The sequence below is a fragment of the Equus quagga genome, chromosome 1 (genome assembly GCF_021613505.1).
Source record: "Equus quagga isolate Etosha38 chromosome 1, UCLA_HA_Equagga_1.0, whole genome shotgun sequence".
Classification (NCBI taxonomy): Eukaryota; Metazoa; Chordata; class Mammalia; order Perissodactyla; family Equidae; genus Equus; species Equus quagga.
In genome coordinates this window covers 142,366,093-142,386,740 of record NC_060267.1, presented here as the reverse complement: position 1 = coordinate 142,386,740, position 20,648 = coordinate 142,366,093, and the positions used below count along the sequence as shown (strand labels likewise).

At 46.8% G+C, this 20,648-nt stretch overlaps 1 protein-coding gene across 9 annotated transcripts in view; it reads right to left on the bottom strand.

Moving 5' to 3' along the window:
* CCDC13 (coiled-coil domain containing 13) overlaps positions 1 to 20,293 on the bottom strand; it is a 53,225-nt gene extending 32,932 nt beyond the window's left edge. For 2 of the 9 annotated variants that reach the window (XR_006885744.1, XM_046643133.1), the window contains exons 1-5: positions 19,854 to 20,292; positions 8,157 to 8,383; positions 6,130 to 6,278; positions 2,304 to 2,446; positions 606 to 695 (exon numbers count right to left, since the gene is read on the bottom strand). Coding sequence is in view for 8 of the 9 variants with exons in the window: in XM_046643133.1 (XP_046499089.1) it covers positions 606 to 695; positions 2,304 to 2,446; positions 6,130 to 6,278; positions 8,157 to 8,383; positions 19,854 to 19,856 (612 nt within the window). In the remaining variant the exon portion in view is untranslated. The other 7 variants (XM_046643116.1, XM_046643125.1, XM_046643143.1 and 4 more) reach the window with 6 other exon arrangements.
* Positions 20,294 to 20,648: the final 355 nt, after the last annotated feature.

The following is a 20,648-nucleotide window of genomic DNA, read 5'->3' as shown; positions in this document are numbered from 1 at the left end:
TTGGGCTCCATGCCACTCCCTTATAGCCCACTGGGTCAGACTGCCGTCCTTTCATGGAGCTGCAATTCTCATCTCCTGGGTTTCATGGACTGCTCACTGGCTTAGTAAAACGGAATCTTGGGAACAAGCCCCCATTCCCAATAGTCACTTTTACTCTAGATTTGGAGTTCCACAAAGGGAAGATTTCTCACAATATGAACTGCCCCCTCAAAACCAGGGCTCCACGGGGCAGTAGTGAGCTCCTTGTCCCTGGGTTAAGGTAGCAGCTGGATGTCTCCCCAGCAAGGATGCTGTAAAGGAGATCCTTTACAGTTGGGCTGAAAGAGGGAGGCCTTTTGGACCAGGCCTTCTCTCCTGAGCTCGCTCTCTGGGGACTGGATCAGAGTTAGAGCCTCACTGGCCTCTACTGGGGCATTACTGACTTCAGGCCATAGACTTGGTTACTGTTCCCTGACGGCTGCTCTGAGGATGCTGTAATGGTGGCACTGGCTCAGCAGTGGGGTGGAGGTGGACCCTGGACAGAGGCACCTACACTCCCAAGGAAGCGGGGAGGCCCAGGCTGATGGCTGCCTCACAGACTCCCCAGCACAGAAGAGAACTCATACCAAGGCTCTGTCTCCCATCTGGGCCCTCGGCGGCTTGGCTCCTGCATCAGTGGCCCCCTTGGGTGGTAGCCTGGCCAGGGCCGTCTGCAGCTGGAAAAGCAAACCTCGCACTTAATATTGAATTCTGCTCAGCAATTGCAGCGCCTGAGTAAAGTGCTCTGCTCCCACCACTGAGTGTGGTTCCAGCCTCAGTGGTTTACCTTTCAGCTCAACTTCAGGATCATTAATGATGAAAGAACTCTCCTCTACAAACTGCTCTGTGATGGGAGAAGCTTTCATTGATTGTCTGCCCCACTCCTCAATCGTACAGTAGAGAGCCCTAGGATTCACTAGCAGCTTAATAAATAATAATACTGCAGCCATGGTCTGTATCCTGGAGTTCTAACAATAGTCCCGGGGGCAGAGAGCAAAGGAATTATGGACTTCACGTTACAGACGAGGAGACAGGGTCAGAGAAGCCTGCCATATAGACTCATGGCCTGGTGGCCAAGACTGCCACCTTATACAGACAGTCAATCGACCCTTTATTGGTTTCCCAATTGTTCTTCACACAAAGACCACACCCTGTCTGACAAGGCTGGGCATGACCCACCCTCCCACCTCTCTGACCTCATCTTGCTCCACTCTCGTCCACACTGGTCTGCTTTCAGGCCTTCTTCCCCACTCAGGGCCTTTGCATCTGCTGGACCCTCTGCATGGAGGCCCCTGCCCCACCTCTCTGAATCTGGCCCCTTCTCATCCTCCAGGGACCCACCGTGCATGCTCCCCTCCCTAAGATGCCCTCTGTGTTGGTCTGTCTCCCAGGGGGGCAAGGACCATGCCTATTTTGCTCCCCACAGTCTCCCCAGGGCCTGGCACAGAGCCTGAGCTGGTTCTCAAAAAATACACTATAGAATAAAGAAGCTCTAAATCAATGCCAAGTATAATGCCTGAGGAGGATTGTGGAAAGCAATAGAATTGGGTTTAAAATCTGGCACCACCACACACTGTGTGACTTGAGAAAGCCTCTTAACCTCTTCCAGCATCGGCTCCTTAGCCATATAAGGAGAAGCTCCGTAGGTTTTCTCTAGCACATGGAGTCCATTCCAGCTCCTAAGGGACCATGAACTGCTCAGGCTGTGCCCTTGCTCGACTGGAGGGGTTTGCGACTAGCTGTGGGAGGGCGGGGCAGCAGAAAGAAGAAGATGGACAAAAGTGAGACCAACTGGTGGAATGCTCCTGGCTCTGCCTTCAAATGAGCAAAGATCGCTGCTCATTTATTTAACAAAAGTTTATCTAGTGGGATTACCACATGCTAGGCACTGTTCTAAGCATTTTATGATGTTAAGTCATTTAATCCTCAGAAAACCTTAGGGTGAGTGCCATTATTATTGCCATACGACAGATGGAGGAAAATGAGGCACAGAGGTTTATAACTTGCTCAAAGTCACCAAGCAAGTCAGTGATGGAGCTGAGATCCACACCCAGTAGTTAGGCTCCAGGTCTGTGTCCTAAGCACTATGTCGGGCCGCCTCTCCATGACCTGTGTCCCCCTTGCTTCCCAACACACTTTCCCCTCTCAGGATGTGACAAAGACTGAGGAACTCATCGCAAACGCTGACCCACAAGCCCTTCAGAAGGACCCCAAGCATCTAAGTGTGGCTCCCTCTCTGGAGGAGCGGCCCAGGGTCCCTCACTGAGAGAGGCAAGGCCCCTCACTTCCTGCTCCAGCTCCTGGATGCGATTGCTGAGCTGCTTCACTCTGGTTTTTGCACCCTCTGACTCTGCCATCAGCACCCGGTTCTTTTTGGATAGCTCGACGATTCTGGTGGCAATCACATCCCCAGCCACACCTGCTGTCCCTAAAATGAAGAAAAACAGTGAGGTCAATTAAAAACACAGGCTTACAAATCAAACTCATGCCGCACCACCAATAGTGCTGGGGTTTTAAAAGCCAAAGCTGATCGGTGTGAAGACTCATGAAAGGGCAGAGGCTCAGAAGAGTCACCACAGACCTACATATCCTGAAACCTAACTCCAGTGAGTGGAAAGGCAGCCACTTGGAGATTCACTATGTTCTAGGGAAATGATAAAATCGGGAAGCAGAGTTTTACTTCTATGGGAGGTAAGTTTATTGCTCCACTTCTTCACGCTCCTCAGTGAAAGGGTTACACATCCACACCCTATGCCCTCTAACTTTCCTGTGCCCTCCAGTGAGTAGGGTGCACCCATTCAACCCTCTGTGACAGTCTGACGCTGGGCTCAGCCAATGATTTGCTTTGGCCAATGGGATATTAACAGGTAAGGCGCGGTAGAGGCTTTAAAAGCACTAGTATAGTTAAACTCTTTCTTTTCGTTTATGCCGTCTCCATAAAATGAACATACCCAGGCCAGCTGGCTGGTTCCAAGAAGAGGAAGAGAGACAGGTGGAACAAAGCTGAACCACCTTAGCCCAGCCTGGCCTAGATCAGCTGATCCCCAATTAACCCCCAGATGTTTGAGCTATATAAATGCTTACTGCTGAATGCTGCTGAGATTATGTGGTTCTTTCTTAGAATTTTGTGGTAACACCCAACCAATACAGATGCATACATTCATTTAGTAAATATTTATTGAGTTTCTACCAAGTGTTGGACACTCTTGGCGTTAGGGATTCAATGGTGCATAAAAAGACTTAAGGGGTTTACATCCTAGCATGGGAGACGGATAATAAAAAACAAATAAATATGTATTCTAACATCTGGGAGGAATAAGTGCCATAAAATAAACTGAAGCTGGACAAGGGGATGAGAGGGCTGGGGGTGATGCTATTTTAGATGAAGGGGTCAGGAAAGGCCTCTCTGAGGAGGTAACGTGTGAACAGAGACTGGGATAAATGAAGTGAGGGATCAAGCCATGAAGAAGACTATTCTCAACTAGGAAGAGTTTTCTAAGCAGAGGAAATAGAAGTGCAAAGGTCTGGAGGCAGGAATGAGTTTGGAGCATCTGAGGAAGTAGCTGGAAGGCAGTCGGCAAGGGCAGGAGACTGTAGAAGAGGTGGCTGGAGGGATGCAAATCAGAGATGTACAGAAGGCAGGCAGGGGGAGCTAGCCCAGCTTGATGTGTGTGGCTGGTAAAGAAGGCAGGCAGGGGGAGCTAGCCCCACTTGGCCACTGACTGACTGGGGAGCCTTGCAGTCTCCTGCCCTCTCTGGAGGAGTTTCCCCATCTGTGCAACGGCCGGCTTGGTCAGATGGTCTGCAAGTTCCCTAAAGGCTGACACTCCAGCAGTGGGTAACTTGTGGAGACACCTTCTTAGGCCTACTTTTTTTTTTTCCTTAGGCCTACTTTTCAACATGACTGTGATGCACCTCAGAACAAGACTGAAAGTGACAACTGGTGGAAAATAAACAAAAGTACTTGATGGTTTTCAAATCGTTTCAGCCCAGGCTTGCTGCTGCGGGCCAGGGCCAGGTGGTGAGTAGGGCAAGTAGGAGTAGCTACCCTCAGCAACCTCATGTCTGCTCAAGAGGATGACACGTCAGGAGAAAGGGCTCAAAACACGGGGGAGGAAGCCAGACTAGAAGTACAAATGGTCCAGGGGTGAGTTCTCTGGGTTGTGTTTTCTTCCCAGGGCTTTAAAGCAGTACAAATCCTGGAACCAGACATCAGCAAGGGGTCTAAGAGAAGCCCTGGCTCATCCAGAGGGCAGGAAGCAGGGCTCAGAGAGAACTGGAAACTCTGGGTTTTTTTTCCTATTCTCTCCCAACCCTGTCTCCAGGGAAGCCCCACTCTTGAAGCTGCACCCCATGATAATGGGGGCATCAGTGAATGGGCAAGCAAAGAAATGCTAAATATCTGGATCAATACAGTAGACCATTTCTGTCTCCTTAAGTCCTTTAAAATATGTAGAATGGTTGACAGCAAATGTGATAACATTGTCTGATGGGACTTTCAATACATACAGATGTAACACATATGAAAGCTGTAATATAAGGCGGAGAGGAAAGTGGCCTATATGGTGGTATAGTTTCTTTATCCCACTTGAAGTGGTAAAATATTAATTCTAAGTAGACTGTGAAAAGTTAAGTATGTGTTTTGTAATCACTAGAGCTAACATTAAAAAATTATACAAAGAAATATAGTTAAAAAAAAACACTAAAGAAATCACTAAATATCCAGCCAAAGGAAAACCAATCTATCAGCTGTCAGCAGCCTGTGACTTGTGGCCTGGTTTAAAAACACGAACCGGGCCAGTCAGACTTTTCTCTTCAAAATGCCAAGCTAGAAATCAGAAACGGTGCCTTCAGAGTGAGGACTGGATTTCAGGGGTCTTGACGGAAAGTCAGGGCTGGCAGTCAGGTGAGGCCTGAGCAAGCTGGCAGAGACAGCCAAAGACAGGGAATACGGAGTGGGCTGGAGAAGAGGGAGTGGTCCCGGGCCCTGGCAGGTCTTCTGGGGTGGGAAGGCCTCTCCTGCTCTCCCCAAGTCCAGCAGCTTCTCCACAGCCTTGCAAAAGCGCAAGCTGCCCCTTTGCATCTGAACCCTGAGGCAGGCTGTCCGTGTTTCTAGTCCTCACAACACAAAGCCTTCTCTTCAATGTGTTTTCATTTTAGACAGAAACAGCCAAAGAATGGAGGAAGGAGGAACAGGCCACCAAGGGGCTGTAGGATGCCAACTTCCCCTGCTTTTTAACTCAGCACTGCTCCTCTGGCTGTGTCCACCCCTAAAGGCATTGACTCTCAAAGGCAGGGAGGAACATTCTGGCAGATGCTGAGTAAGGCCTGTTGTTCTCTGTGATGGTGACACCGACTTTCTGGTTTATTAGTCAGTCACCTGGGAGTTGCTCAATGGGCATACATGGAGCAGATGACAATCAAGGCCAAAGTCCTCACCAGATCTGCAGGGCCGAGGTCTGGCTCATAACCACAGAGCCAATGTCCAGCCCACACCCACAGGGCTAAGGTCATCCCCAGACCAACAAAGCCAAGGTCCCCACCAGACCCATAAGGTCAAAGTCTCTACCAACAGAGCCAAGATCCAGCCCAGACTTGAAGGGCCAAGGTCCACCCTAGACCCTGCTGGGTCCCAGGAAATCCCCCTGGAACAGCTAACTTCCCTGTCTTGTCCGCCTTTCTGGAGCAGCAACAGCAAATGCTGTAGAGTAAAAGCCTGCTTCTACTGGGGCTTTTTCACGTCCGTGATGCAACATCTGAGCCAGAGCACCCACATAAAATGGACCCTGCTGGCCCACCGAACAGGCAGTGAGCAACACAGAGAACCCTCGTCATGAGACCCCTGGGTCACCAATTGTGCCCGGAATGCCTGCCCTGCTGTCCCTGCTGTTCCCATGCTCCCATGTCCTGGCATACTGGCCTCCTTGGTCTGCTCTCTTCCCCTCTTCTGTCTCATTTCCAGGACGAGCTTGACCACGGCTGACCGTTGGCACTCTCTCTTGGGCACCTGCCCTCTGGAACCTGCTATTTGCCCTGATGGGTAGGTCCATGGCATCCAGGCAGCCCACCTGGATTTCAGGGCAGGGACTGTCGCCACAATGGTGGAGCTACCTGTGAAGGCAAATCTGTCCTCTTCTATTTTCTTCTTGAGGTGTTGGATTTCAAAGTCCCTTTCCTTCAGCAGCTTATACAATCGCCCGTTCTCATCCACTGTTTCTCTGAGCTGCTCTCGAAGCTGTTCAATCTCATCTTCAAGCACCCTACAAAGCAAAGGCAGAATTACTGCTTTTTCACAGGGACCAATGGGAGGGGTCAGGCCTCCACTGCCTGGGTTTATTGACCATGATTGGGCACTAAGTGGTGATAAGAACTGGTGTGTACAACGTAGGAATGAGAAATTCAGGGAACCTCAATGAGCAGATTTTAACTCACTGTTCTCAAAACTGAGTGATTAAGCACATACACACACACACACACACACACTCTCTCTCTCTCTCTCTCTCTCAAGTGAAAGGAGAAAGAAGGTTTGAACAACATGGCTTACTATGGACTCAACAGAGAGATGTATCAAACCCCTCACTCTGAGAATTCACATGCCTTTCCAGCATCTGTGGAACACATATAAAAATGTATTATATTATAAGCTACAAAGGCAATCTTAGGAAATTCCACATAATGGACATTATACAGACCATTTTCTTTAATGACAATTGACTAAAATTAGAAATCAAGACTAAAAAGATAGCAAAATAAAATAAAAAACAAAACCCAAAACCCATCATCTGCTTGGAACTAAAAAAACCCACATTCATAAATTATTTATGGATTAAGAAGAAATCATAATATGTATAACGAGGCATTTAGAACAGATTGACTGCAGAAGCAACATATAGCAAAACTTGTGAAATGCACCTAAATTGATACATAGAAGGAAATTTATAGTCTTAATTGCATATGGATATTAGAAGAGCGAAGAGGAATGGTCTAAGCCTTTAGGTGAGGCTGGATCTCTAGGTTCCAGGTAAACCTGACAGAAAATCAGAACAGGTGGTGGTTTTGCATGTTACAAGTGGCCTTGCAAGGCTCTTTTCAGAATTTTAAAACACGAGAAACACGTGACTGATGCGTCTGTAGTCCCTTCTACTGTTATCATGGAACAGGCTCCCTAGAGACAGGTGCTCGGGAAGCAAATAACTTACAGAAGTTCTAGGTAACAGCAATTATTAGGTAACAGCTGTTATTATTGTTGTTGTTGTTCTACCAACGTCTCAAGTCTCCACCAATTCAAATTTCTCTGATGTGGGGAAAGATCATTTGGAAATAGTTCTGGGGTTAACTTACAGCTAATATTTAGGAGTCATAGGAATTTTTTTTCAATTATTGAGAAATCTATTTTTTTTCCCAATAGCATTTTCAGTAGAACATTTTGAAAACTGAGAAACCATAAAAAGTAGAATCTAAAGATGGAGAAAACAGATTTTGGGCAAAACCAGAAGCAGAGAGAGGGCTCAACAACTGTTGTGATTTTTTAGTAAAATGACCAGCGGAGAATTTTGTATCAATACAGACTCCTGCTTCCAATAACCAGTATAAATCAATATGCATCTGTGCACCATTGTCAAATTCAAGCAAAATGAGAAGATTCTGGACTCCTTTCGATCTTTTTGTAGGAGGTTGTAAAGAGCAAGGAACGCACCAAGAGCTTCTTTAGGATAGGTATATTTATGTGTCATCATGTGTCAGGTAAGGGGGACGCACAGGAGAATGATCCTGGATGAGATTTGGAGCAATGAGCGCCTGTGAATGCACAGAGTCAGTCACCCAGTGCCTCGGAAACCCAAAAACGGTCTTCATGAAAGAGAGACTGCATAGGCAAGTTGAAGTGAATAAACTATACACCCCGATGAGTTTCAAAATGTCAGTTTGACTTTAAACGGTTTTTAAACATATTTCGTAACACATTACGTCCACAGGAGCGCAGGTCTTCCAGCAGATGCAAGTCTTCAATAACAACCTCTCTTTCTCAACTTAGAAACACACATCTAGTCACCCTGATTGTCTAGCTGTCTGCGGTCATTTCTCCCCCACCCTCCCTTCCTCCCTGCAGTGCTCCAGGGAGAGTTCAAACTGGTATTTACCTCAGCTCGAAGCTGTTTTTCGAGTTTTGCTCCCTGGCTTGGAGGAGGCTGAGGCCATCGGAGATCTCCAAGGACTCTTTTTGGTCATCAGCTTTGCTTTTGAGGCTCAGTTCCTTTTCCTTCCGTTTCTCCATCTGCTTCTGTAACCTTCTGTGCTGCATCTCCTGCATGGCCTTGAACTGGAGCCGCAAGGTGTCCTGCGAGCCTTCATCCGCTGCCATCTTGCCCTAGGAGTAGGAAAAGCAGCCTGAGCTGAAGCAAATTCCACGAAACACACATTTCCCAAGGGTGCTCAGCACACAGTCAGCCCCCTCTAAAGTCCCCGACTCTGGCATTTCCTGCTTAGCTTTGCCTGTGTGTCCATGTGGAAGCTCGGAAGCCCCACCCTCACCGCAAATCCCCTGAAAGCCAAAGCTGAGGTGAGCATCCTCCCCAAGCCCTGAACGTGCCACCACATTGCAAATGGCATCAGAATAATCCCTATCACTCAGATGCCACACTTGACTCCTTCCTGTCCCTAAGACAGTGGCTCTCAACTCTGGCTGGACATCAGCATCTCCTAGGAGCTCCTACAATCCTAACAAAGCTTGGGCATATCCCTGGACCAATAAAATCCCAGTGTTTAGAATGGGGCCCAGACATCATTACCTTTATAAATTGAGGTATAATTTAAAGTTGAGGTATAATTTACATACAGTAAAGTGCATAAATCCTGAGGGTACAGCTCATTAAATCTTTACATAGGTACACACTCCTGTGGTGACCACTCAGATCAAGGTATAGGGCACTTCCTATCCCTAAGCAGGCTATCTTGTGTCCCCTCCCGTCAATCATCCCCCAAGTTAACCACTATTCTGACCCCTGCCATGGAAGATGAGTTTTTATTCAGCTCTATTGAAGTATAATTTACATATAATAAAATACACCAATTTTATGTGTGCAAATAAGTTTTGACAAATACACACACCTATGTAAACCACCACCACCACCGTGATAGAACATTTCCATCACATCAAAAAAAGTTCCTTTGTGAGGTCTCCCTGCCAGTCCCAATCCCAGGCAAACTTGGATACACTTTTGTTCACCACAGTTTTTCCTTTTCTAGAATTTCATATAACAGAATCATATAGTCTTTTGTGCCTAGCTTTTCTTGCTTAGCACTACCTTTCAGAAATTCACCCCTGCTGTTGCACGTGTCATTAGTTCATCTCTCTTTATTGCTGGGTAGCATTCCGTTGTACAGATACACCACAGTTTGTTCACACATTCACCTGTTGTTGGACACCTGAGGCATTTCCATTTCCGGCTATTATGAATAAAGCTGTTATGAACATTCACATACAAGAAAGCCTTTGTGTGAACGTATGTTTTTATTAGTCTTGGGTAAATACCTAGAAGTGGACATGCTGGGTTATATGGTAAATTTATGCTAAACTTTATAAGAAATTGAATTTTTCCTTAGAGTGACTATACCATTTTACTTTCCCACCAGCAGTGTATGAGAGTTCCAGTTGCTCCACATCCTTGCCAACACCTAGTATGGTCAGTCTAAATTTTAGTGTTTCTAGTGGGTATGTAGTGGTATCTCAATGTGGTTTTAATTTGCATTTCCCTAATGACAAACTCTATTGAGTATATTTTCATGTGCTTACTGGCCATTTGTGTATTCTTTTGTGATGTGTCTATTCACATCTTTTGCCTATTTTTTATTTGTGCTGTCTTCTTGAGTAGTGAGACTTACTTATACATTCTGGATGTTTTGTCTATTTTTGAACTTGACATAAACAGAATAATAGAGCACAAACATTGGAATTTGTGTGTGTGTGCTTTTTCTCCCCAAATCTTCCCAGTACATAGTTGTATATTCTAGTTGTGGGTCCCTCTAGTTGTGGCATGTGGAATGCTGCCTCAGCATGGTCTGACAAGCAGTGTCATGTCTGTGCCCAGGATCCGAACCAGTGAAACCCGGGGCCGCCTAAGCAGAGCGTGCGAACTTAACCACTCGGCCAAGGGGCTGGCTCCCCAACACTGGAATTTTTAAATGCCCCCCCCCACCTGATTTTAAAGCGTAGCTAGTGTTAGGAAAACTCAAGTCACATCATCCACCCATGATCCAATTAGTCATAAATCTTGTTGATTCTCCATAAATGTCTTCAAATCTGTCCCCATATTTTATCCCCACTGATACCTCTCTCATTATCACACTCATGGCCACCTCAAGGCACTTGCACATGCTGTTCTGTCTCCCTGGAATGCTCTTCCCCCAACCACTATGCTCTCTTCTCTCAAATGTCATCTTATCAGAGAGGCCTTCCTCACCAGCCTATTGTAGAAAGCATCCCTACCCTCACTCCCCATGCCCCTTACCTGTTTCAGATTTCTCCTGACACATTCCATATCTGTTTATCTGTTGATAGACTCTCCCCCTCCCTGCCAGCCCCACAATGACAGGCACTCTGTGATGTTCACTGCTGTATTCTCAGTGCTTGTATCAGAGCCAGGTGTATAGCAGGCATGAAATGAGTATTTGCTGAACGAATGACCGATGGTTCTGTCCCCAGGACTGCTCAAACTGGCCCCTACTGCCCTCGCTGCCCCTCTCCCTCTTCCCACCCCACTTACAGTCTGGCCTGCATTCACTTTCTCCAAAGCACAGCTCTGAGCCTGACATGTCCCTGGGCTAAAGAGCTTACGTAGGTGCCCACTAGTCACAAAACCAAGTCCAAAGGCATTAAAGGCTTTGGGGGATTTGGCCTCATGTTGTCCCCTTCACAATGCTGGGTTCTAGTGTCGCCTTGGTCCTCTGTCCCCCCTGTCCACAGGCTTAGATCTTGCTGGTTCCCTCAGGCCCAGCATGAACACCATGTCCTTTCCTGATCCTCCAGGAAGAACATGCTCCCTGCCCCAACACCCTCAACTGCTCCATCTACATCTTCCCATTGTACTTATCTCCACCCTTTCCACAGGGGTGGTCCTAATGTGCCCAATGTGCCTTTTCCTTTTGCTGATTTTAGTCTGTACCCTTTCACTGTAATAAACTGTAACTGTGAGCATAACAGCTTTTCTGAGTTCTGTGAGTGCTTCTATCAAACCATTGAAATTAAGGGTGGTCTTGGGGACCCTTGGACTATAGGAATCCCAGGACTCCTCTGCTAAATGGGCAACAGCCATAGCCAAGTACCACGGGGTGTCTCAAAAGATGGGATACCCAGGGATATAATGTAAGTTAACAATCGGACTCCATTTTTTAAATTTAGGCAAATCAGACTCTTCCTGTAAAGGGCCAAATAGTAAGTATTTTAGGTTTTGTGGGCCATATGGTTTCTGTTGCAACTACTGTGCTCTGCCACTGTAGCAGAAAGTAGCTGTAGATAATATGTAAATGAGTGGGTGTGGCTGTTCCAATAAAACTTTATAACAAAAACAGGCAATGAGCTGAATTTGGACTGTGGGCTCTTAGTTTGCCCACCTGATTTAGAGGAATTTCACCTGAAAAGGTGTCTAGAGATTAAAGAAAACCTATTGAGCCTATTACTTGAAAATGTAACTAAATACAGTTTATTAACTAATACAGTTAACCAATACAGTATAAAAATGAGTTTATCTTGTGATTTCCTATTTTTGTAGATTAAAAGAAGGTGCAACCAAATACTTCATTTTCTAAATTTGGTCACCTTGGAGAGAAAAGGAAGAGCTATTAATACTCTTTCCGGGTCGACAGTGTAAAGCAGTGGTTCCTGCTCCTGCTGCACAACTGGAAACACTGGAGAGCTTTAAAGATACTGATGCCCGGGTCCCACGCCCAGGGATTCTGATGTCATTAGTCAGGGTGCACCCTGGGTGTTGGATGCTGCTCGTCTGGGCTGCCATATGAGTAGCCTGGTCTGAGCTGAGACAGCACCTGGGGTTCAGGGTGAACTTGGCTCTGTTCCAGCTGTGTGAGTCTAAAAAGTTTCCAGACCTCTCTGGGCCTCAGTCCCCTCTTCAGTAAGCAGATGATGATATGGAGGCCACAGATGTGCTGTGTGGGGCAAATGCAAAGGAGGCTGTGAAAACGCTCAGTCAGTTATGCATTGGTAGGAACAAAATGTTATTATTTTCTCTTCTCCTGGCATTCTCTCCTGAGAACTCCCTTCCTCCTCCTCTTACCCTGCATCCAGATGCTTCCTGTCCCTCACAGCGATGCTTGTGACCTGCCAGCACAAAGCCTTCCCAGGCTGCTGGGCCCACAGTGATCAAGCCCCCCAGCACCAGCCCTCACAGCCACTGCCTCACATCACAAGGCCACCTCCTCTGCACCTCATCTCCTGCCTGCTCCCGAGGTCGGGTGGCACGGCTCACCATCTTATTCCCCCAGTGCCTCCCATCTCTCTGGCTACCTGCTGCCACTCTAGCTCCCTGAATCTTGTTTTTCTCCCTCTAATTCATACTGTATACCATCATCTGGGACCAATCTAAAACCAGATCTAAGTGGCTCCTGCCTCTGCAAGACCCTGCCAGGACTCACAGAGGGCACTCTGACTGGCCCAAGGGCTGCGTCCATCCCACAGACATTTTTGATTCTCACCCAATGCTACGTTAGGATTTGAATTTGTTCCCAACATTCAAAGATCTGTAGATTTCAATTAAATCCAGACTTCCAGATTCTTTTATAAAAGTTTACCGATCTCGCAATGCTGGGGCCATCGTCCCACATGGACAGCAGCCACTGGGCAGAGGGAGTTCCCTCTGGGCAGGGTATGTTCTTTCCACACAGCCACCGTCCCTACCACTCTCAGATGCTGCAGCTGGCACATCAGCTGCCTGTCATCATTGCATGTAAATGTTGTTTCTCTTACACCTGCTGGATTCACCCACTTTCATTTCCCATCGGCTACAAATGCTTGGGTTCGTGACCCCTGCTAAGGCTCAAGCCTGGGGGCGTTTCAAAGGCTTGCTTCAGCCACTCTACCTGCCCAGGATGCCTTCGAGCCTAGGCTCCGTCCCATCGCCCTTCTCCTTCCCAGGAACTCCCATTTAGCCTTCAGGATTCACCTCAGGGCACTTGTGGACTCCTAGAATCCCCCAGGTGTCCCTTGATCACTAAACTTCCCTCAATGCATTATAATTATCTATACTTCTAATCCTTCCTTTTACTAAGAGGCCTCTTAAGGGCAGGGGTCTAATATCTTATTCATTTTTTAATTCTCAGTATCTTGCCCTGAAGAGGATTTCAACTAATATTTGTAGAACTGTCATTGAATGAATGTAGCAGGCGCTCAAGGATGAGGGAAACAATGAATGAATGAGTAAATGAACAAACACAGTAACTTGTAGAGCCTTTTTCCTTTTCTATTCCCAACATGCACTTGAAGTCACTGGGGAAGAGGCACTTCTTGAATGTACCCTGTGCACTGGGCAAATTACTTAATCTCTCTGTGTTTCAGTTTCACTATCTGTAAAGTGGAATGATAACCATTACATGCGTCACAGGGTGGTTGTGAGGATTAAATGAGAGAAGGCATGGAAAGCATGTAATACAGTGCCTGGCACATAAGCGCTCTTGAGAGTTTAACTTTTGTCTTTCTTATCGTATGAAATGGGGTGTCCTCAGCCTAATCAAGCCTCTGGGAGACAGACAGCATGCCTGCACTGACAGGACACGTACGCGGTCCAACTCAGGCCCCAGGGCATTAGCACCTGCTCTGTGGTATGCATGCAGCCAGGGGAGATTTGGATTTAACTGATCTGGGTTGCAGCCTGGGCATCTGTCAATGTTTAAAGCTTCCCAGGGGAGTCTAATGATGAGCTGGGACTCAGAAGGAGGAGTGGTAAGTGCTCTGAGAGGCTGGTTGGAGAGATCCGCAGGAGAGGCACGCACCTAAATCAGCCTGAAGTGAGTGCTGAAGAAAGTGACCTGGGGTGGGAAAGAGAGGGTGCCTGAGTTGGGGGCAGAGGGCTTTCCTGCTAAGAGAAGAGCATTTGCAGAGAGAATGTGCTGAGTGTGGGGAATGGAGAAAGGTTCAGGATGGCCAGAGGGCAGGGCAGAGGTTTGGGAAGGGACTGGAAAGAGGGTCTTATTTGGCCCAGCTAAGGGGTCTAGACTTCACCTGAGGGTGTTGGGGATGGTCAGATGGTGCAGACAGGATCACACTTGCATTTTGTGAAGCTGGAGGCAACAGGCCTAGCAGGGAGGATGTTTCCAGGAAGGAGTGTGGTACCAAATCAAGACTGTGGCAATATGGATGGAGAAGGGGGAACAGGAATTGGTGCCAAATGGAAGGGATCGGAAGCAAATGTGCAGAGAAAGAGCAGAGGGGGAGTCTAAGGGCTTTGAGTTTGAGTGACAGGGGAGATGGTAGGTCCAGGCAGAAGAGCAGTTTTCCAGGCTACAGGCAAGCCTGGTGCTGGGCACTGTTGGGTTTGAAACTCCTGAGCCTTCCACATGGAGATGCTGGGTGCGCAGCTGGTGAGGTGGGTCTGGGGTTCAGGAGAGCAGCTTGGACTGGAGTCTCCAGGTGGCTGAGACCTGGGGTATGGACAAAGTAGTGTGGGGAGAGGGTGAGAAGGAAGCTTGGTAGGAGGTGGGAGAGAGAGAAGGGGAAGATGAAGGATGAAGAGACAGTGGGAGCTGTTAGAAGTGAGTAGATGTCACTGGGTAGAGATAGAGACTGATGTCTGGGCAAAGGGGAGGCAGGATGGGGTTGATTAGGGCAGAAGCCATGGAGGCAGAAAGCTGTGGTTAGGGGCAGTGGGAGGGCAGATGCTGGGGACCTTCTGAGATGGGCCCTAGATCACATTCCTCCTTGTGTTCCTAAACAGTTTAATAGCAAGTCAAGGTAAACTCTTGACCAAGGACAACGTGGATCTCAGTAGGGGATTCTGATTCCCAGGAGCCAGAAAGAAAATCTTTTGCTCTATAAAAGCACATAACAATAACACTAAAGCTAAATTTTTCAAAATGCCCCTTGGCCCTGCCTGATTCCTGACTACTTCATGACAATGTGGTTAGTGTACATTAGAAACAAGAGCAAAGACGTGCTTCTCGTTTTTATATTGGGTGGTCCAGATAAATGACTGGAAGACTTTCTGTAACCTCCCACCCACCCTGAAGGTAGAAACTGTCATGTTTATCTCTGAATCTTGTCTCTGCAGTACAAGCCAGCATGGGTGCGTAGTGGGTGATAAATTAACATTTTTGCCATGAATGAATAAGGGAATCACAGCGATAATTTTGGCCCTAGAGCAAAGAGCACTAAAGACACTCAACTTGAATTCATTTGCTCATGTAGGACATGGGTCAAAGAATCACTCAGCAAATATTTATTGGCACTGCACAGAGAACTATGGACAGAGCTCCATCCGCATGCAGCTTATAGTCTGGTGGGGGAAACAGATAGTGATCAAATGATCACATAAATAAACATAAAATGACAACTGTGATGCTCTGAAGGAAAGATATATGGTGCTTAGAGCCTCTATCAGGGAATTTGACATAGTCTGGGGAGTCCAGGAGAGCATCCCTAAGGAAGTGAGCTGAGACCTGAAGTACAGCTAGGAGTTAACTAGAGGAAGAACATTTTGGGCTGAGGGACAGCATGTGCAAAGGCCATGTGGCAACATGAAGAATGGCAGGGACTCTAAGGATCAGTGCCCCCCATCCCTCCTGCACATCTGATCCATCAGGAAATTCTCTTGGTCTACCTTCAAAATATATCCAGAATCTGAACACGTCTCACCTCCCCCTCTTCAATCATTCTAGACCAAGAATCATCCTCTCCTTCTTGGGTCGTTACTATAGCCTCCTAACTCACGTCCCTGCATCTGCCCTTACCCCACAGTCTACCCTCAACACAGCAGCCAGAGGAACCCATGAATATAGAAGTCAGACCATGCCTACCGCAGCATAAAAACGGGGCTCAGTATAATTTGGTTCTCTCCCAATCCATCTTTCATTATCAAGAATGCAGCAAACTCACAGCCTTTACACTGGCTATTCTCTCTGCTGGAATATTCTTCCCTAGGTATTTATATGACGCCTTCCCTGACCTTGCACAGGTGTCTACACAAAGGGCATCTTCTCAGTGAGACGTTCCTTGCCTGTCCTGTTTACTACTGCATCCTCTTCCCCTGAGTCCACCCTCTGAACTCTCTCTCCCCTGCCCAGGTTAATTTTTATCCATCACACTTTTAACCACCTGACATACAGCAATATATTACCCATTTATTATCTGATTTCTCCCAATAGTATGTGAGCTACCCGAGAGCACACAGTTTAACCTATTTTGTTCATGGCTATATCACAGACCTGTAACAGTACTTGGCACACAGTAGATGCTCAGTAAATATTTCTGAAACAAATGAATGAATTCAGCCTTCCTTAGTCCATCCAACCACCCTTGGTAGCCAGCTGCTGTATCTGTGAACAGGCTATTCACAAGTAATTGTAACAAATGCTTAAACAAGCATAATCTCTTAAAATCTCTCTCAATAACATTGTGCCTTCTATCTGTGGTGCTCTGAGGCAGGATCAGGGTCCTGTTACTTGCTCTGGATTTAAGTAGTAGAAGCTGAGGTGCAAAGAGTTTCACAGTTAAGGCTGAGCAGAACTTTCGACACGTAAAGAGCTTAGAAGTTGTCACTCCCATCCTCAAAACAAGAAAAAAGCTGAATGAACCAAACCAAAAATCAACAACTGGAAACCGAGGGAACTTAGTCCACAGAGAGTTGAGGTCACAGGGCAATCTGCTCCCCTGAAAACTAGAGGGCCAGGTGAAGACAGAGAATCACAGTTCACTGGGAGCAGAAGCCTGCAGCTGGAGCCAGCATCAGTAGGAACGCTTTAAACTGCGACTGATGAATTGTTGGAGGATTAGAGTTGACTGGCTTGAGAGTTTAAAACTTCAAGGGGTCCAGGCTTAGGGGGACCCTCATACATTCATGAATTTTACCTTCAGGAGCCCTCCTAGATTCTCACTGTGAAAATCAGAGGAAAATCCCCTCCTGCTTCTGGCAGTGAGAGAGGAAAAGTACCATTATAGATTAGAAAGGAAGAAATAAAACTGTCTGTTCTCAGATGACATAATTGTCTATGTAGAAAATCACAAAGAATCAACAACAAAAAACCCCTGGAACCAATAAGCAATTATAGCAAGGTTGCAAGAGACAAGGTTAATACACAACAGTCAATTATTTTCCTATATACCAGCAAGAAGCAATTGGAAATTGAAATTTAAACGTAACACCATTTGCATTCCCATAAAAAATGGAAAAACTTAGGTATATATCTAACAATATATGTATAAGATCTATGTGAGGAAAACCATAAAACTCTGATGAAAGAAATCAAAGAAGAACTAAGTAAATAGATAGTCTATGTACATGGATAGGAAGATTCAATATTGTTAAGGTGTCAGTTCTTCCCAACTTGATCTATAGATTCAACACAATCCCCATGAAAATCTCAGAAAGTTACTTTGTGTTTACTGACAAATTGATTCTAAAGTTTATATGAAAAGGCATAAGACCAACAATAGCCAACACAATATGGAAGGAGAAGAACAAAGTCGGAAGACTGATGCTATCAGATTTTAAAACAAACTATAAAACTACAGTAATCAAGACAGTATGATATTGGTGAAAGAACAGACAAATAGATCAAGGGAACAGAATAAAGAGCCCAGAAATAGACCCACACAAACAGAGTCCACTGATTTTTGGCAAAGAAGGCAATCCACTGAAGAAAGGATAGTGTTTTCAACAAATGATGCAGGAACAACAGGACAGTGACATGCAAAAAAATGAATCTAAACACAAACCTTACACCTTTCACAAAAATTAGCTCAAAACAGATCATAGGCCTAAACATAAAATGCAAAACTATAAAACTTCAAGAAGATAATATAGGAGAAAATCTAGATGAACTTGGGTTTTGCAATGAGTTTTTAGACACAGCACTGAAAGCATGATCCATGAAAGAAAATATTGATGTTAGACTTCATTAAAATGAAAAATTTCCGCTCTGTAAAAGACACTGTTAAGAGAATGAAAAGACAAGCCACAGACCAGAAGAACACAGGTCTGCAAAACAGATGTCTGTACCCAAAATATATAAAGAAATTGTAAAACTTTATATGAAAACAACCCAACTAAAAAGTGAGCAAAAGATCTAAACACACACCTCACCAAAGAAGATACACAGATGGCAAATAAGCACATGAAAAGATGTCCAACATCATCTGTCATCACAGAAATGCAAATTAAAACAATAATGAGATACCACTACACACCTATTAGAATGGCTAAAATCCCAAACACCGGCAACACCAAATGCTAGCAAGGATGTAAAGCAACAGGAACTCTCACCTATTGCTGGTGGGAATGCAAAATGATGCAGCCACTTTGGAAGACAGCTTGGTGGTTTCTTTCAAAGCTAAACAGTCTTACCAAATGATCCAGCAATCATCTTGAAAACTTACGTCTACACAAAAACCTGTAAGCGAATTTTTACAGCAGTTTTATTCATAATTACCAAAAAGCAGAAGCAACCAAGATGTCCTCCAATAGGTGAAGAGAGAAACTGGTACACCCATACAAGGGAATATTACTCAGCAATGAAAATAAATGACCTATCAAGCCACGAAAAGACATGAAGGAAACTTAAATGCATGTTGCTAAGTGAAGAAACCAGTCTGAAAAGGCTGTATACCATATGATTCCAACTCTCTGACATTCTGGAAAAGGCAAAACTATAGAGAAGTAAAAAGATCAGTGGCTACCAGGGGTTGGGGAGAGGGAAGGAGGGATGAGCAGCGGAGCACAGGGGGCTTTTAGGGCAGTGAAACTATTCTGTATGATTCTTTAATGGTGGATACATGACGTTATGCATTCAGCAAAACCCACAGAAATATACAATATAGGATTATCAACGCTAACAAATACACCACATCAATGCAAGATGTTAATAATAGGGGAAAAGTGGGAAGAGTATATGGAAACTCTGTATTTTCTGTTCAGAGTTCCTGTAAATCTAAAACTGCTCTAAGAAATAAAAGCAGCAAGGAAGGACTCTAAGCTCAGGAAGGAGACACTAGAGCCGTGGGACAGGGAGAGTGGCACCCACCCACCACGCCACTTCCTGTGGCAAAGCCAAGATCCTAAAGGCAGTTGAGTGCATCTGGCACAGGGACCAGTGAGGAAAGGCCCCTTCCAGGCATGAGCCTCCCTTGACCCCACCAGCCTGCCACTTTCTCTCTTTCTTTCTGTCTTCTTCTATTTTTAATTTTATTTCTACTATGTTCTCATGGAGAATTCCCAGCAACAGCCTGGGGTTCTGGGGGTGGAGAGCAGACGGCCCAAGATGCCTAGTTGGGCGCCCTGTACACTGCAGGACAAGACTCACCGACTACCCGCCAGGCCAGCACCCATGCAGGGAGGGGTTTGGGTTGGGGGTGGGGTGGAGATGACTGGTTCGCCGAGCAGGAGTCCAGCTCAGAGGGGGACTCCCTCCTGCGAGTCTCCGGTTCTGTAGGGGCTGGCCCTGGGGCGGGAGCATGGGGGAAGCGGATACCACCAGGTCCCGTAGCTCCGCAGCAGAGGCCAGAAGAGGGCGCTGGTCAGGCGGACCCGAGTTGGAGTTCTGACTATGCCCACTACCAACTCTGTGACTAGGGCAGGTGACCCACCCTGGCTCTTCACTAACCGCTTTATCATGCTGACCATTAAGTGTCTGCCTGGAGAGTGGAGGAGGCGCTGCGTGAAGATTCACAGAAGGGAGGGAGTCCTCGCCCCGCGCCCGGCGCAGGGAGCGGCCGACTAGCGGCAGCGCGCTCGGACGAACGCGTGCGCTCCGGCTCCGCTCCAGGCCCCCGGCGGCTGCGGGCGCCCCCGGCTCCGGCCCGGGCCGTTCCCCGCACTTACAGGAGTCACTCTGCTCCTCCCTTCTAGGGCCGCCGCAGCCCCGTCGCCTCTTCGGGACGCCTTCTTGCACTGCCCTGGCAACCGTCACCAGGGAAACCAGCAATGCCGCCCGAGGGACGTCATCATGCCTCTACGGAGGCCGAGAGGGCCCCGGGAGTTCGGAAAGTGACAGTGGCGCAGATGGTCCAGGTCGAGGCGGTAGGGAAATAGGCGCGGCGGGCTAGAAGGACAAGGCGTCCTGTGCCTGAGACCTTTTTTGTTTTTGAGGAAGATTAGCCCTGAGCTAACATCCGCCAGCAATCCTCAATCCCTCTCTTTTTGCTGAGGAAGACTGACCCTGAACGTCTGTTGCCCATCTTCGTCTACTTTTTATATGTAAAATGCCTACCACAGCATGGCTTGACAAGCGGGTGCGTAGGTGCGCACCCGGGATCCCAACCAGCGAACCCAGGCCACCAAAGTGGAATTGCGCACTTAACCACTGAGCAACAGGGCCGGCCCCTGCCTGAGACTTTTAAGTTGCCCCAGTGGTCCGCTTTGGGAACACGTTTTAAATGTTTTGTGGACCAAACGTTCTGCACAGAGATGCACATT